Source organism: Podarcis pityusensis, assembly GCF_964106645.2.
Source record: "Podarcis pityusensis genome assembly, chromosome: 3".
NCBI classification, from domain to species: Eukaryota; Metazoa; Chordata; class Lepidosauria; order Squamata; family Lacertidae; genus Podarcis; species Podarcis pityusensis.
Window position 1 is genome coordinate 27,360,210 of NC_138026.1, and position 17,937 is coordinate 27,378,146.

The window sequence follows — 17,937 nt, forward strand, 5'->3', positions numbered from 1 at the left end:
GTTCAAGTCCCGCATTGGGCAAAAGATTCCTGCATTGCTGGGGTTGGACAAAATGACCCTCGTGGTCCCTTCCAACTCTTATGATTCTGTTATCTGTGGAGAAGGTGCTGCCCATGTGATTTGCTCTTTGCCCATGTGACCTGTCATCAGCACTGTATTCGCCAGTTAGGGCCAAACCGAGATGTAGCTGCAGTATATCCAGATGTTTTAAAGCCTGGATTTGCCCAAACTGAATATAAAGGGGTGGAGGGAATATGGTTTTTAAAAGCAAAAGTGTTACGTGGGCAGAGACCGCTGAAGGTGGTAGTGCATCTACCCAGATTCAGTTCCCCCCCTCCTTTACTTGAGCTATGCAACGGAAAGTTCTTGGGCAAATGCGTCGTAAGAACAGCAGGGGTCAGCAAACCTTTTCACCAGGGGGCCGGTCCACTGTCCCTCAGACCTTGTGGTGGGCCGGAGTACATTTTGAAAAATAATAATAAACAAATTCCTATGCCCCACAACTAACCCAGAGATGCATTTTAAATAAAAGCACACATTCTACTCATGTAAAAACACCAGGCAGGCCCCACAAATAACCCAGAGATGCATTTTAAATAAAAGGGCATTCTACTCATGTAAAAACACGCTGATTCCTGGAATGTCTGCGGGCCAGATTTAGAAGGCGATTGGGCTGGATCCAGCCTCCAGGGCTTATTTTGCCTACCTATGACCTATGGCAGCAGAGAAGGTGTACGTAACCAGCAACACGGAAAAATGTTGCACTGTTTGCCATCACCAGCAATAGGAAACAAGTCATTGAATCATAAACCCTGAGTATCATCTGGTCCAATTCCCATCACCCTTGACCATCACTAGCTAGGGATGATGGGAGTTGTAGTCCAAAAACAGCTGGAGGACCAAGTTTTGGAAGCCCTGATTTAGTCCAACCCCCCTGCAATGCAAGAACATGCAGCTGTCCCATACAGGGATCGAACCTGTGACCTTCGCATTATGAGTACCACACTCTAACCAGCTGAGCTATTTCCTCAATCCTCAAAGGTATGAATTGAGGGCTGAGGTGGGCAGAGAACAGCGATTGCTTCTGAAGTTCAGATTATGCCCAGGGGGACAGATCCAGAGCCTTGAGATTTCAGCGTTAAGAGTTAACTTTGGGTCTTTCCTGAAAGCAGCGTGCACAGCCTAGTTCCATTTCCACCTAATGTATTCAGTGCCAGCGGACAGTTGCCCTTTCTTCCCATTCAAAAGCGGCTCGCTATTCAGAAAACCTGCAACAGCTCATTTAGCTCTTTAGTTACCAGCCTCATAAAGCCCGAGGTATAAAAGGGTGACCCTTCAGACACGAATAATGGTGGTTCCATGACTCGACACTTTTTGTGCCTCTGTTTTAGTTTAGTAATCGAGATAAGGTTTGGTCCTCCAACTAGTTCCTCTGTTAGATATTTGGCTCACAGTATTCTAACGTTCCCCCTGCTGCCCTTCTCGTGGGATAGGCAATACAGACAAAAGAGACATTGTTGTGCTGGACTTTGCATTAGCTGTCTTGACAACAGTTGGCCTCTGCACACAGTTTTCGCTTTTTATCCTTTTATTGTCGTCCGGTGCCAAGAAGAACATGGATTTTACTTTGCTTAAAAATAAAAAATATTATGGCAAGTTCCTTTGGAAAAAATCTGAGATACAGTACAACTTTCTATTTATATATCCCCCCCATACCAACCATGAAAATAATTCAATTCCTTTTTTAAAAAAAAGAACCAGAAAGATGTATATGATAAAATGAGTGCTCATTACTAAACCCTTGGCAACAAATTTCAGCGCAAAAAGAAAGGACAGAGTTGACAAGATTTTTGGCAGTTTGCTAAACAGGACCAGGGTAAATTGCTTTTTAAAGTGATTTTGGGTGGCTTTTTGTTGTTTTAGCTGGAATCCCTCCCCTCCCCTGTGTAAAATACTTAGCTTGATGTACTTTATCAGTTTAATACATTATTTTAGTGTTGCATGAGAAATGCATTTTCAGTTTTAAGTACAGCTAGAATGGCTGCCATCCAAATAATGAATTAGTGAAGCAAAATGCCAAATTTCCTTTCATACTGGAGAAGCTCTGTGCATTATATCATTAAAAGAGAATCCTATATTGCAGTGATTCCCAGTTAACTAAGGAAGGCAGACCCCCTGTTTTTCAAAAGCCAAAGCATGGACCTCCTACTTCGGAAAATTTTGATATCTCTATGGTATTTTTTGTTATTTGAATGGTGCCACAGACCCCCTGGGTGGGAGCTTCTGGGGTCTGTGGACCACCAGCTGGGAACCACTGCTGGTATGTTTATGACTTAAGGCAACATGGCTTTTGTGAACTGCTATTTTTTTCTGTCGGTATGGCCACCACTTGGGATGATTCCTAAACCGCTTCCAGATTAAAACTCAACTCCTTCAGCACTTCAGTTCAGCTGTACTGTATATTTTGAGCAAGAGAATAAATCTGTAGGGTCAACTAGTGTGCTCCTTCGTTCTACATACAAAGTAGACCTTAGTTGTGCTGTTGTGCCAGAGATAAGTAAATGTCCTTTCTGGGAGCTTCAGATTTAGCCGCAGTATGTTTTAGGTCTGTTAAGGGAAGAAACGATGCTGTCCAGGGTTGTAAAGACTGCGGAGAGAATAATTGGGTGCACTCTTCCCACCTTGGATCAAATCTATGCTTCCAGGTGTCATAAGAAAGCTGCAGAGATAGTGAAGGATAGTGCGCACCCCGGAAATGATCTCTTTCAGCTTCTGCCTTCTGGAAGAAGGTACAGGGTTATAAAGACTAGGACTAGCCGCCTGAGAAACAGTTTCTATCCAAATGCATTTCTGGTTTTAAACGCAGTGTAAGGTAGTCTCTATGGGAGTATATGGTATTTAATTATGGGGTATCAGAGTTTTTAGGGAGTTAACCAGGCTGGGATAGCTGGGATAGCAGGCATGTTGGTTTTTGAATGTCTGATGTAGATTTTTTCAATTTCGTTGTTCTGTATGGGACAATGACAATAAAGATTATCATAGCGTATATTGTGTAGACTAGGGATCTAACAGCAAGCCTAGGCTCTGTTCTTGTCTGAATTTGCCCATGGCCAGATTACAGGTGCCCAATTGCTGCCTACCTTTTCTGACCCTGTTGAGTCCCACGAGCAGATTTGTGTGTTAAGTTCAGTAGATCAATTGAGTTCAAAAGACGGAATTGCAGAGTACTCTCAAAAGCACTGCACCACACAAAATGGCTGCAAGTGCATTGAACAGGGGCAGATAAACACGGGTTGAGTTATTAAGGGGCATGTGCTAAATCAGTAGCCAAGTGTTATAATCCATTAGAGCAGCTTAGAAAGCTAATTTCCTGGATTCTGAATCACAAAAGGAGACTCTGTGAGTACAGGGTGCTCCTAACTTCAGAAGTTCACCACCCAGTTTGCGGAGCAGGGTAGTGACAGAGGGGAACGTTCTCCCTCTCAAGATGGTACTCGTGTAGCGGGCTGTAACGCCTGTGGAGGCCTAATCAAATCGCCCGGTGCCAAAACTCAGATGCCCTTGACCTAAACACTTGTGACCAACTCCACTTAGGGTCACAGGAATTGGCCACAACTCCCTCTTGTTTCACCTTTTGAGCTTTCCTTCATAGTTAGATTTGGCCAGTGTCGGAAGCAACTGCATAACTCATTCCTTCCACCCAAACGGACTCGCGCTTCCAAAACCGCAGCCTTCCCCGCCATCCCATGACTGTGCCAAATAGCTTTTAAAAATGAGCAAAGCTTCAAAAGCAATTTATGATATAGCCCAGTCGGAGGTTGCTCTAAGTATGACTGACAACTGAACAGTAGCTTCTTGGATCCTGGCCGTTTCACGTGCTCTCCCTTTTCTGCTCACATTTCTGGTGCAATTGTGATGAATGTGCCACTCGTTGCTACTTTGTCGTAGTTAGACGGAGCCATTTCTTTTAACGCAGAGAGGGCCGCTATAACAATAGTTTTCTATGAGGGCAAGCGTAACCTTGCCTACACAGGTCAAGCGGTTGTTTGTTTTCTTTAAACTGCCTCTAAAGGGAAGGAAGAGCTCTATCATAGGAATGTGGTGAAAGCTAAAGTACATTTTAATTGTGTTCTGTGGTCGGGAATGGGCAAATTTAGAACTGTACGCAGCAGGTCTCCCACTGATAAAAAAACCCCGGGACTTGGATGGGTGGTATCAGGACAATGCACAGCTAACTTCATTTCCGATTATGCAGGGTCTTTTGAGAACCATCAGTCCTTTGGTTTTGTTTGTTAGGAAGCTTGACTAATCATGGCGGCATGGTGCCGCAGCCGCAGCCACTTCCTGAAATAGTATGGACTTAAAAGTAAAGGTAAAGGGACCCCTGACCATTAGGTCCAGTCGTGGACGACTCTGGGGTTGCGGTGCTCATCTTGCTTTATTGGCCGAGGGAACCAGCATACAGCTTCTGGGTCATGTGGCCAGCATAACTAAGCCGCTTCTGGCGAACCAGAGCAGCGCACGGAAACGCCGTTTAACCTTCCTGCTGGAGCGGTACCTATTTATCTACTTGCACTTTGACATGCTTTCGAACTGTTAGGTTGGCAGGAGTAGTATGGACTTAATTTCTAGTAATTAATTCCGTTTGGGTGTCAAGCAAATACTAACGTGGGACGTTGCTACTCATGGCTTTGAAAGTCCTGACCTGTAAAACCCTAAAAATTGCCAGATGCATTGAGAAGAATAGATCACATTGCTGATTTGATCCTCGTTTGGAAGGTTTCGTCAAGTCACGGTTCACAGGTTTAGATGTAAAGGCATTTCCGTTGTTTTATTCTTTGTGTAAACTGTCCTGGGAATACAACTGAAGGATGGTAACAGAAATACTTACAATGCATAACACAGTATACGAAGCTGAAAGCAGAGAGGGAATGTGGAGACGCAGGGCTTGTTCCAGATCGCCCAAACCAGGACATCTGAATCTCACCAATGGGACTTAAGCCAACTTGCAACTGAGATTGGTTTCATTGATTTTGGTGAGACTTTATAGCTCAGTTCCAGCCATGTTTGCACAGTGGACATAAGTCCTATTGAATTCATTTGGACTTACTCCCAGGTCAGTAGGGTTAGAACTGCAGCCTTAGTCATGACTGATGGCTTTTGATGTGTTGGTGACTCACACTAATGTTTTTGCATCAAGAAACCCTGTGCAAGTACTTCTGCCTGCACAGCAAGGACCCCCCCTCCATATTGGCTCAAGGGGCTGTCAGGAGAACCCCAGAACAGCAGGGGGAGGGGGTATTATTATTATTATTATTATTATTATTATTATTTACATCTGACAAGCTGGAATGCTTGCACAAGTAGAACTGTTGGAAAAGCGCAATGTTGAATTCCACCCAGAACCACTTTTAAGAGCATTTTCTACAAGGCTCCTCTTCAAGGCTGAGATGTGCTATTCCAAAATGTTTGATCCCAGCGAGCAACTAGCCCAGCCCAGCCCAGCTAGATAATATAACACAGGGGTCAGCAACCTTTTCCAGCTGTGGGCCGGTCCACCGTCCCTCAGACCATGTGGTGGGCCGGACTATATTTTGAAAATAATAATAAAAATGAACGAATTCCTATGCCCCACAAATAACCCGGAGATGCATTTTAAACAAAAGGACACATTCTACTCATGTAAAAACATGCTGATTCCAGGACCATTCATGGGCTGGATTTAGAAGGCAATTGGGCCGCATCCGGCCCACAGGCCTTAGGTTGCCTACCTGTGGTATAACAGACCAAGGGTGTGGGGCTGTTCCTTCGGAGGCCTACATTTCAGTTCACTATTTGCAGTTACAGTGGTACCTCGGGTTAAGTACTTAATTCATTCCGGAGGTCCGTTCTTAACCTGAAACTGTTCTTAACCTGAAGCACCACTTTAGCTAATGGGGCCTCCCGCTGCCACCGCACCGCTGCTGCACGATTTCTATTCTCATCCTGAAGCAAAGTTCTTAACCCAAGGTACTATTTCTGGGTTAGTGGAGTCTGTAACCTGAAGCGTCTGTAACCTGAAGTGTATGTAACCCGAGGTACCACTGTATTCCTATTCTCCCCACCTCGACCTCCACCAAAGGCATGGATTGCCCTCTTAAGTATTTTCTGCTTTCATTTTCTTACCATCTGAGGACTGCATTTGGTTAGTACAAGTGTTGTCATAGGATCATAGGCCTGTAGAGTTGGGAGGATCATCTAACCTTTCCAACCTCCTGCAATGTAGGGGATTGAACCTGCAACCTTGGTATTATCGTCACCGACCTCTAACCCACTGAGCTATCCAAGCTCTGGAAATATACATTCTGCTCAAGCGCAGACCTCTTTGGTACGCATTTGCAGTAGCACGTGAAACAACAACAAAAACAACCTCCCCTGGAAAAAGGAGAAAGTTTATGACTTATTAAGATTTAATCTGTTACTGGAAATGTCCGAAAACAGGTTGGAAGTCCTAATTTAAGCATTCCGATGTAATTTAGGGTGTAGAGTTTTAAAATAGGAAAACCCGAGGTAGTGCCCTCTTAGAACCCAGATCCTATTTTTGTATCTGAGATGGTAATTCTGGACTATAAGGCTGCCCTTAAGGAAAGAGCGGTCATTAAAGTAAATAGGAAAGGACAATAATGAAAGAGACTGACCCAGAAAAAGATTCACTGTTGGAACAGTGGTATTGCTTTAAATAGACATGTATGTCCCAGGAGCTGATTTTCTTTTACCACATGACTCAACTGGGCTACTGTGGAGGGATCTTCATCTATGATCGTCCCAGAAGCTTGAACAGAGGGCAGGGCCCTGTGGGTTTTGGACTGGTTTGATCTCTGTCAGCAGAAGTTCAGTTTTGAGATTCCTACCTTCTAAAATATTCAGCAAACACTCTCTTTTGGAAACTTTAGAACAGGCTTCTTCCTCTTTAATCACAGTCTCTTTAATAATAACTTGATTTTTCCAGCGAAGCTTTTTATAAGAATTTATTTGAAGCGTTTACTTTTTGGGCATGAGGAAAAAGCAGGTCTTCTAAGCGTATCCCAAGAACTCTTTGAGAGAACAGTTTGCAGAGCAAAACCCGATTCAAGCATTCCTTTTGCTGTTTTTAACCACCATAGTTAAATGGATCATGTTACTGCAAGGATAAAGGTTATTGCAAGAATACAAAATGCTTATTTATAAAAATGGTGTCAAGGGAAAGGGAGTGTCTGCACTTTTCATTTAATTTTAAATTTATATACTGTTTTTCATCGTCACTGTACACAAGGCAGCTTTTCAATTGATAAATGAGTATGCATTAGATTTGTTTAGTATTCTGCAGGGCAGATTCTGAATTGGCAAATCCCCCCAAATTTTACCCAAGTCCTGCTTTGGGTATACAGTGGTACCTCGGGTTAAGTACTTAATTCGTTCCGGAGGTCCGTACTTAACCTGAAACTGTTCTTAACCTGAAGCACCACTTTAGCTAATGGGGCCTCCCGCTGCTGCCGCGCCGCCGGAGCACGATTTCTGTTCTCATCCTGAAGCAAAGTTCTTAACCTGAAGCACTATTTCTGGGTTAGCAGAGTCTGTAACCTGAAGCGTATGTAACCTGAAGCGTATGTAACCCGAGGTAGCACTGTACTTCAGTAGCAGTGATGTGCCTTTCTCTTACTTTCTTCTCCTTTCCTTGCCAGTTTCAGAGCCAAATCACATGAGCCTTTGTGCACATGGCATGTGCTGGTGGTTGTCATTTCCTTACTTCCTTCCTTCCTTCCTTTTGGCCAGTTCAAGCTAATTTCAATCCACACTGCTCTATGCCAGAAGGGTCACGCAACTGCCACACACTGAAGTTGCACCCCTAGACTCATAGGACATATTCACACAACCCTGCTCTGTCCAGGCAAAGCCAATCCAAGCAGAATGAACAGTGCGGCTGTTGAGCACCGACGGATTTGTTAGAACGGGTCCCTTAATCCTGCGAGGAAGCTAAAGCCTTTCCTTCCCGGTTGCATTGTGTGGTTTTGCGCAGGTCGACTCTGTAGTACTGTACCTCCTCCCCTACAATCCCTTTTGTGTCGTGTCTTTTAGATTGTAAGCCTAAGGGCAGGAACTACGTTTGTAAGCTGCTCCAGAAGCTCTCTTTAGCTGAAGGTTGAGATTTCTTTTAAAAAGCTTTAAATAAGTCTTTAGTGCAGCTTGCACCTTGATAAGTGTGTTTAGGAGGATTGCAGTCTTATGGAGGAGTCCCACACATGGTTACTCACAGGTAAAACTTATCCACACTTAATTTTTGCCCCGCCCCGTTCTTTTTTTGCCTCAAGGTTTCCTCGCAAAAACCTGCTCTTTAAAGCTGAATTGGTGCAAATGTCGGCTCGAGTTTCTCCGTGGATTGATGTCTGCTCCAATTGAGCTTTAAAGAGCAGGTTTTTGCAGGAAATGCAAAACAACAACCTCAGGCACTCAGACACGAGAGCTTTAAATCGGCAACTGTGCCAGGAAAGATCAGAGGAAAGGCAAGTGCTGAGCTGAACAGCCCCCTGTTGAGCTGGACGGGACTTAGTGCTATGTAAATGTGGACAGAATTGGCTGGAATTTGTAGGCACTAAGCTTTTTACAGAGCAGGAAAAAGCACTGAAATCCTCAGCTTTGAAAGTTTGCAAGCAAACCGGAGGTTTGTTTTTGGTCTGGCTTTTCCCCCCAGCCCTTAATTCCTTGTTTCTTTCTTGCATGATGGAATCCTCACAAGGTAAAAGTAATAAAGCAGTTTCTCTCTTCTGATAACCACTCACGGCTAGCAGCTTCTCCTCAAGCAGGGACATGTTGGGTGTCACATCAGGACATGGCTGAAGGAGGATTTTGTTTGATGTTCTACCAAAACCACTTCACTGCTTGGAATGTGCAGTTCTGAGAGGCACAAGCAGATGCTTTGTAATGAGCACTAGGATTTATTCAAGACGTCTCTATGTTTGAGCCCTTCACGGAGCCCTGAATATTATTAACACCGACATAGGTAGGCTCGCAAAGGTAAAATAGCCCGAAAGGAAAATTCCTCCCAGAATAGTTTCCTGGCAGGACAACCTGTACTCCTTCGTGGAGTATGGTCAGCACAATATGGCATGTGTTGTCTACTGCCTGGTGCATGCAGTCACAGATGCCAGCGGGCACACAATCCATTGGGAGGTTTTCCAGCAAAAGCCCCATTGTAGTGAATGGAAGCTGTGCAAGATTCCACGGCGGACAAAAAGATGGCAGGCATTATTTCTGGGTAAAGTGAAAGTCTGTAATAGCATTTTCACAGCTTCTGCCCATTCACCTGTAGGTAAGGTAAAAGGTAAAGGACACCTGGATGGTTAAGTCCAGTCAAAGGCAGCTATGGGGTTGCGGCGCTCATCTCACTTTCAGGCCGAGGGAGCCGGTGTTTGTCCACAAACAGCATTCTGGGTCATGTGGACAGCATGACTAAACCGCTTCTGGTGCAACGGAACACCGTGACAGAAACCAGAGTGCACGGAAACACCGTTTACATTCCTGCCACAGCAGTACCTGTTTATCTACTTGCACTGGTATGCTTTCAGACTGCTAGGTTGGCAGGAGCTGGGACAGAGCAACGGGAGCTCACTCCGTTGCGGGGATTCGAACCGCTGACCTTCTGATTGGCAAGCCCAAGAGGCTCAGTGGTTTAGACCACAGGCTCTAACAATAACTCTTCCCCACCAAGGGAGAGGTGCTCCCTCTTTCCCCTCAACCTCCTATGGTTGGATACCTGCGTTTACTTGGAGACAACCCAATCCCTCCCTCCCCCCCATGCACCTTATAACTTAGTCACAATCTGGAAGTTAAAAATAAAACTTGCAGTTCTGAGCATGCTTACTTGAAAATTAATTCCATCAAAATCAAAAGGACTGGTGTTTTCAGAAGAATGTTTAGCATAGTATAAGAGAAGTGTATTATTATTTCTCTTTCTGAAATCTGATAGGAGGAAGGAAGCTTGCCCTGACCCTTAGCACTTTGCTTCTCTGTGCTGTGTTCCGCCACACAAGTTATTTGTGTTCTCATTGCTGGCCATGCCAGCCATCAGTTCCTTGACAAGTTGGGAGAGCCAAACCGTCATGGATCCCTGCGTGCCCAGCTTGATGTGGCATTGTAGTATCTACTTAGTTGGTTTATGCAATGGCCATATGGTACACGGTTGCATAGACAAGCAGGCTGCCCATAAATCGCCCCTCTTCAATTTGTGCAACTTCACTGGGAGCAGTGGCTTATGATGGGAAGCGTGGAAAGTATTGCTGGCTCTAGTATCTTGAGATACATTCAATTCTTCATTCAGTTTTTATGTCCAAGCTTTCAAGTTGTGAGTTATAGTACATGTTTATGCACACCATCCAACATTTCTCTGATCAAAATAGGGGTGTCCTATTCCATACACTCCAACACTTCTCTGATGAACATAGGGATATCCTACCACACCCTCGAACATTTCTGCGATGAAAATAGGAAAAGCGGGACATTATGGGATCAAATCAGAAATCGGGACAACTTCTGTAAATCTGGGACTGTCTCTGGAAAATAGGGACACTTGGAGGGTCTGATTTATGTAAAAGGACAAATGTTTGGTGTCTTTTTGTGTATCTCTCGCTTGCTGTCCACCCACTCTGGGCCCAATTTCCACTCATTACCTTTGAAAACTCTTAATGGCTTTGGACCCTGGTACTTAGAGAACTGTCCCCAGGTGGTACAATCTTCATCAGATTGTTCTGTATCCTGTTGCCCTCTGAAGGTGGGTGGGTGGTGACCAGAGCGAAACTTTTAAGTAGTGTTGCTTGCTTAAGAAGCGCAGAACCATCTGTAAGGGGAACACAAATTTGTTTTAGCTCCAACTGAAACGGAAAGTTAATTTCTAAATCTGGCATTCCTCTTCCTTAATTTGCTTAGCTCGCTAGAATTGCTAAACCACTTTCAGAGAAGCAGCTGAAACATGGAGGGAATTAATCAGTTTACTAACTCAGAAGTTAATTTTTGGTTTCTGCTTGAGACGGACATGGCAGCAATAACTATCTTCTAGTTAAGATGCTTCCCTCATCCCCCCCCTTGCTTTTTAACATTTAGTTTTAAATAAGCGGACCATAAAAAATTCACGAAATACTTCCTCAGTTACAAAGTATGTTGTAATTTTCATTGGTATATTAGTAACAGACGCATTTTCGTATTTTTCGAGTAATTGCCAAAGGGGGCAGAAATTGCCTGGCCAAAATTAGAGTTTGCCTTGCAATTCTCACCTGTGGTACCAACAACCTTCCACCTGGAAGGAAGGTCCAACTCACATGCCTTTTGTCCCGAAGAAGGAAGACTCTTATGCATTACAGCTGGGAGTATTTTTTTTCCAGTGGCTCCCTCACATTGTCTGCCACATGGTAAAATGCTAAGGCTCTGCCATGTTTCATTGCTATTATGGGTGGACTTGGACATACTGGAACGATAATTTACCACAGTGAAATAGCCCTCAGGAAGCTTGTGGGATGTTTATGTTGCTTCTATCTTTTGTAATCTGTGCCTCATGATATTATTTTTATCGTTTCTCTGGGACGGTGCTCCTGTTCTTAACACAGGTTAACATTTTGCTGAATGGGACTTGCTCCCAGTTAAGTTTGTCCAGCTATCCCACATGCATTGGAGCAGCCTAGGTTGACTTGATTCAACACACACACACACACACACACACACACACACACACTTCATAATCTTTCCCCTTAGGAAGAACGTTTCCTCATTCAACCTCCCAAATAATATATATGCAGGCCTCTGTTGATCACCTGGCTTGGGGATTAATATGCGGCAGCTGCATATGACGGGACTCTTCAACATCATAAGGCTCTGAAACTACTCGGCCAATTTGCACAGTGTTACCAAACAGCATCATGTCTGGGTAAGGGTAGTCCATTGCTTTTGGACCTAGGACACTTCTAAGGCAGGTCCAAAAACTGCAGCTCCCATCAGCCACAGCAGATGTAGCCAGTGGCCAGGGATGTTGGGAGTGTTAGTACAACCACATCCGAAGGGCCAGCGCTTCCCCACACTCGCTCAAAGGCAATCCGGTGCCCCTCCAGATGTTTTGGATGCCAACTCCTATTGGCTTAGCCAGCGTAGCCAATGGGAGTTAGAAAAATAGAACTGGACCCTAGTTGGACTAGGGTCATCTGGTCCAACACCCTGCAATGTAGGAATCTTTTGCTCCACGTGGGGCTCGTACCCACAACCCTGAGATTAAGAATCTTATGCTCACCTAACTGAACTATCCAGTGAGACTTCATAGTTGTATAGTCCAAAACATCTGGAGGGCACCAGATTGAGGAGGGCTGTTCTAAGGCACTCGGGTCCAATTAAAAAATCATTACAATGGAGCTGTGCTCCTTGCCCCTTTTGAAACATCTTTGGGAAGGGGAAGCTTGTAGCAAAAAGGGGGACAGAATGGGAAGAGGCTAGGGTTTTTCATTAATGGACTATTTTCTCTTGACACCATCCTAAGCTGTCTCCCCACTCCCCGCCCTGCAGGGTTCCCGACTCATATTTAACGAGGGTTCCTTTTCAAGGGAGAAACATTTACTGGACTGGCATTACTCATGATGTGTAGTTTTGCTCAGCGTGTGAGTTATTTGCAGTTGAGCTAATGGCAGCCAGAGTGCCTGTGATGTCATGCTGCTTTGCAGCCGCAGGTGACATCAGAGTAGATTGGCCAGTGTACCAAGAGGGCAGATAGCGAGGGCAGAGTTGGAGGATGAGGCTGCAAGAGAGATGAGGTCAGCAGAGAGAGAATAGATATTATGGGATGGTGGATATTATACTGATGGGTTTTTTTTTTTTGAAAAAAAATACAATTAATTAATGGTACAAATCAATGTTGTCTTGCTTGCTTCTGCATGAGGCCCAGCCTCTTCGAAAGCTTCTCTCAGAGATGATGTCTCTCCTGTGTACCATCCCTGACAATAATAGAAGAGATGGACACCCTTTTCTTCCCTGGACGGACTCTGCGCCTTTAATGGTTCTGTGGCCTGCACACAGCCTGGCCCTATAGCACTTCCCAACAGGAAATAACACAACCCTGGATTTCAAAATATTAAGTGTTCTACTCCCACTTGGCTCCCGACAAGTAAACAGGCCTCTTTGTTCTCTGGTTCGCACCAACCAAGTGCCTGCGTTTTTCTCACCCACAGACAACAGACTTCCTCTCTAAGGGCAGCTTGTTGTGTTGTGTTTTGTAATTGGATAGGGAGCAGAGCAAGTAGAAAACGCACTTGCCTCCACATCACTTGTGAGAGTGCACATATGTATAAACAACCACTTTCTCCTTTAAAATCCACAGGCTTGGCAACTGGGGAAGGCTCTTCTCTGCTACTTGTGTGTATCTTGAGAGGAAAATAGTACAGTTGAGCCACCCTGGCATATTGAAAACAGAGGAGCGCCTTGAGTAGTCACAGATGAAATGGCATCTCTTGATGTTGTTGTCTTTGTAATGCAGCAGTAAGTGGTACACCCAATGCATCACAATGCTTAAAAATGTACTGGTAAGCAAATTTCATTCCCGCATAAACTCAGGTAGTTCAGTGTCTCTCAGTTTGGAAGCAAAACATGGAGCCATCTAAAAATAAAGTGGTTTCTACATATTCCAGGAAATCTCTAAGAGACACATTTGTATGAACGTTTTTTAAAACCAGCCCTGGGTTGATTGGTGGGGGGGAGGGGAGTGAATCCCAGTAAACCAAAACCAACAAAAAGTGTGGTTTAATATACACACAAATATCTCTACCCTCCTCCTTCTGCCTGGTTCACACAGTCTTGCACACCCTTAGAACTTCACACAAGGAAAATATTTTGTTCTGAGGTCCCCTATATCTCTGTAACAACATAATTTAGAGCTAATATCCTGTTCAGTACCTTTTTCTATCCCCTCGCCGCGAGCAAAGTTCATGCCGTGGATTTTCAGAAGAAATGATCTGGGACGCCCACCCCAATATATGATTGCTTGATCTTTTCTTGCTTTTCTCTCTCTCATCCAATTCTTGCCAGTTCAGTGTTAGCTTTGCCCGATACTGCTTTGTGGCAAAGAACTGAAATATTTTGTTTGTTTGTTTCCTTGGAGACCTGAAGGCCAAACTATAAAGCGATTTTTCGTAACCGTTGGAGGGCTTCAAGTCCGCAAATCGATAGTTACAGGAAAATGCAGCCTTTTGAGCTGAGATATGAATTACGAAAAAGGCTAAAACTGTAGCTCAATATAGGGATGAATCTATGTAATTACAGTGGTACCTTGGGTTAAGTACTTAATTTGTTCCAGAGGTCCGTTCTTAACCTGAAACTGTTATTAACCTGAAGCACCACTTTAGCTAATGGGGCCTCCTGCTGCTACCGGGCTACCGCAGCACGATTTCTGTTCTCATCCTGAAGCAAAGTTCTTAACCTGAAGCACTATTTCTAGGTTAGTGGAGTCTGTAACCTGAAGCATATGTAACCTGAAGCGTATGTAACCTGAGGTACCACTGTACATTGTTCGTTAGACTGGTGGGAGTTCATGGGCTTTTGTCCCTTTTAGTATTAAGGTGCAGGTGTGTGTTTGGGCATTTAAAAGAATGGGGGAGCTGTATGTTATGGATTATGTAGCCTGTGGCAGAAAGCTCATGCTCTGTTGCTCTGCTCCCCACCTCAGTAGAACAGAACTAAAAACACACACCAAGGCTCAGGATTCACTAGCATGGCACAGTCCGAAGCTTGGACTCAGCTTACAGTACATTTGCCAGCAAGGCTGGCCATTGCTGAATATAAACATCCTCTTTGGCCTGTGCATATGAGTTATGTGATAATATAAAACCATTTCTCCTCAACAAGATTATGTCTTAAGTGTGCACTCTATGCATCATTACACTCTGCAGTTTGAAACGGGAATAGTGATTGAGCCCATTAGCGCTGCGATGGAAGTGACGAATAGCCTGATGCGGTAAACTGACCTGTGGCGCGAACACTGTGGGCAGAACACCCAGTCAAGTAGGGTGGCCATGTCTGTCCCCTTCCTATGCACATTTCCCATTTGGGAGGGAAAAATAAGGCTATGCTCAGTGTTAGGGTACCAAGGGGTTGCTTGAGAGCAAGTAGGCAAATGCCTCCCTGCTCGGCTGTGAAGCCTTGCTTTTGATGCCAAAATAAACTTTCTCTGTGCAGAGTGCCACTCTCCCGTGCCTGGCTCATTCACTGGCAGAATCTGAGAGTGGGCGGTCCTTAAACCTTCCCCAGCAGAGTAGTTTCTTGATGCCCAATCTGCTCCTCCCCTCTCGGCGTGGAAGCTTACTGCGCAGGGAGGGCGTGGGTAACGGAGGACCTCTCTCCTCCCCGCTTTGTCCAGGCAAGGTGTCCTGGCACCGCCTCGCCTCCTCCGAGCCCTGAAGCTCCTCTCCACTGGAGGCGTGGTTACTCTCCTCCGCGGAGGAGGAGCTGCTTCCCACGATCTTTGGGGGCTCTCTGTAATCCGTCCGGCTTTTCCCCTCTCGCCCCTGAGCCGATGGCAGTTCCCTGACACTCAGCTTTGCATCGAGGCCAGGCGGCAGAAGATGGACCAGGTGTCTGATAAAGTTCTCTTTCTTTCTTTCTTTCTTTCTTTCTTTCTTTCTTTCTTTCACTGAAGCATCTCTTCTCTCTCATTTCAGATTATTCTGCAATGACTACAGCAAGATACAGACCTACTTGGGACTTGGTGCTCGATCCTCTCGTGTCGTGCAAACTCTGCCTTGGAGAATTTCCAGTGGAGCAGATGACAACAATCGCACAATGCCAGTGCATCTTCTGTACTTTGGTTAGTAAGCTTCAAACAATGTATGCGCCTCGGCTGGAAACGGTTCTGTTGTCCACACCCGCCAAGATCTGTGCAAAGCCAACGAGAGTTATGCTTGAGGATTTGTGGGTTGTACGTGCCGCACATGCGTACATAGTTAATGCAGGCGTGCGGGCATAGTCCCAGGGTTGTTGTGGTGCTTTTACACCTCCTGTTGTATTACCCTGGTGCTTAATACCACACATACAGAACTGTGGGAAAATTCTGGGCTGCTTCAGGGAAGATGGAAGTGGTGAGGTTTATTGGACAGAAGCTCCCAAGATGCACCTTGCTGGTTCAGTCGCTGGCGTTTGGCCTAATCTCACTTGCAGCGCTTGTGAGAGGATAAAATGGAGGTAATCCTTATAGGTGCCACTTTTGCAGAGGATTAAAAATATTATAATGATAATTTTGTGCCCATTTATGGATAAGCGGGCACCTGGGGCTTATTCAGACCCATATTGTTATGATCCGTTACCGGATTGTGAGGTTGTGTTTATTAAGTTGTGTGCCTTTCTTCATAAAAAAGCACATCTGAAAGAAAGAGGGGGATGGAATGTGTGTGTTTGTGTGTGTGTGTGTGTGTGTGTGTGTGAGGAGGGTGTCTTTGTGCTACATCAGCGACATTTCAAACAGAGAAGCCAAAGAGCAATCTCCTAAACGGCTGTGTGGAGCTTTTGACGTCTGGGTTTTGAAAAGCAGCGTGCCACAGAAAAGAAAGAGCCATCTGGTTAAGGTCATAAGTGTATTGAGAATGGCATGGGCGGGAAGCGAGTGGGCGTCGAGCTTCACCCATCTCCAGTTAAAAACAAAAGCCTAAAGTAGCTTCAGTATGTATTTACACAGGGAGAACTTGGCTGGGTCGGGTCTAGAAGGGTAGCAAGGAAGAAGACTAGTTTCAGTCAAAGAACACCACCCACTTCTACAGGTTTTTTTTCCCTTAAAAAAGAAATTAATAGGACTGAGTCTAAGCAACAGCCAAGCAGAAAATTCTTCGGAGATTCTGGGGGTGGGTAGAGGGTGCAAAACTCCTCCCTTGGCTTAAACAAAAAATGCAACCCAAATGACTTTCAGCTTCATTCTTCTGCAGCTTCATTCTTCTTGCCCAGGTGATGGGGACTCTCTATTTCCTTCAGGCACTGTACTTCGCAGCACAGGAAGGCTTAAGCGCAACTCCGTGTTCCCTGGGCAGTGAGGTAGTTCCCCCACACTTGCATATACAGTGGTACCTCGGGTTAAGAACTTAATTCGTTCTGGAGGTCCATTCTTAACCTGAAACTGTTCTTAACCTGAGGTACCACTTTAGCTAATGGGGCCTCCCGCTGCCGCCACGCGATTTCTGTTCTCATCCTGAAGCAAAGTTCTTAACCTGAGGTACTATTTCTGGGTTAGCAGAGTCTGTAACCTGAAGCGTCTGTCACCTGAAGCATCTGTAACTCAAGGTACCACCGTACAGTATTTCATTCACCAAAAAGCAACATTTTAGCACCAGAGCATCTAGCTCAATTATGCAAAGTTTTACAACAGCAACAAACCCTTAGCTTGCAGTTTTGTGCTCTCTACTGCTAGTTGCAGCAGGAATTTGTGCACGCATACAAATTGCTGGTGACAAGCAGCAATCATCCCTTATAGAGCAGGTAACTGGCAAAGTTTAACTATTTTCTGGACCTCCCCGTGGTTCGCCTTTTCCTGCTTACCCACTTGGTTGTGGCTGCTCGAGGTACCTGTTCCAAGCTTTTCAAATCCACGACTGGCAGCGTGACTTGCTCCACACTTCAGTTTTCAGCCTGAAAGACAGCACTGTCCACACAGTCCTTTTGCTAAAGCAAGGTTGGGGAATCTTTTTCAGTGCCGTGTTCCGTTCTGAGTAACCTTCCAAGGGGCAGGGGAGGGAGCAAACGAGAGCAGAGCAGCAACTGTTAATTGACTCACGCAGCGCTCCCTTAGCAAGCAAGGCCTATTCTCAGTTCACGGACACATTCTAGCTCCAGGAGGAGGCGAAGCAGGGTTGGTGAGCGGTGTGGCCTGGAGACAAGAGGTGGCTGCGGAGAGTTCTGAAAGCCAGTCAGAGAGGCCTG

The 17,937-nt window shown here is 45.1% G+C and overlaps 1 protein-coding gene and 1 long non-coding RNA gene across 3 annotated transcripts in view; one reads left to right on the forward strand and one right to left on the reverse strand.

Annotated features, from left to right (window-relative positions):
* The window catches only part of LOC308473781, a 314,717-nt gene that overhangs the window by 266,596 nt on the left and 30,184 nt on the right, over positions 1–17,937 (reverse strand). The window lies entirely within an intron of this gene.
* The window catches only part of RNF144A (ring finger protein 144A), a 67,166-nt gene that overhangs the window by 30,053 nt on the left and 19,176 nt on the right, over positions 1–17,937 (forward strand). Inside the window, exons 1-2 of one of the 2 annotated variants that reach the window (XM_080999327.1) lie at positions 12,777–12,800; positions 15,696–15,841. In XM_080999327.1, coding sequence (XP_080855453.1) covers positions 15,707–15,841 — 135 coding nt within the window. In that variant the 5' untranslated portion in view covers positions 12,777–12,800; positions 15,696–15,706. Of the gene's footprint in view, positions 1–12,776; positions 12,801–15,695; positions 15,842–17,937 lie in introns of those variants that run through there. The other variant, XM_080999326.1, reaches the window with a different exon arrangement.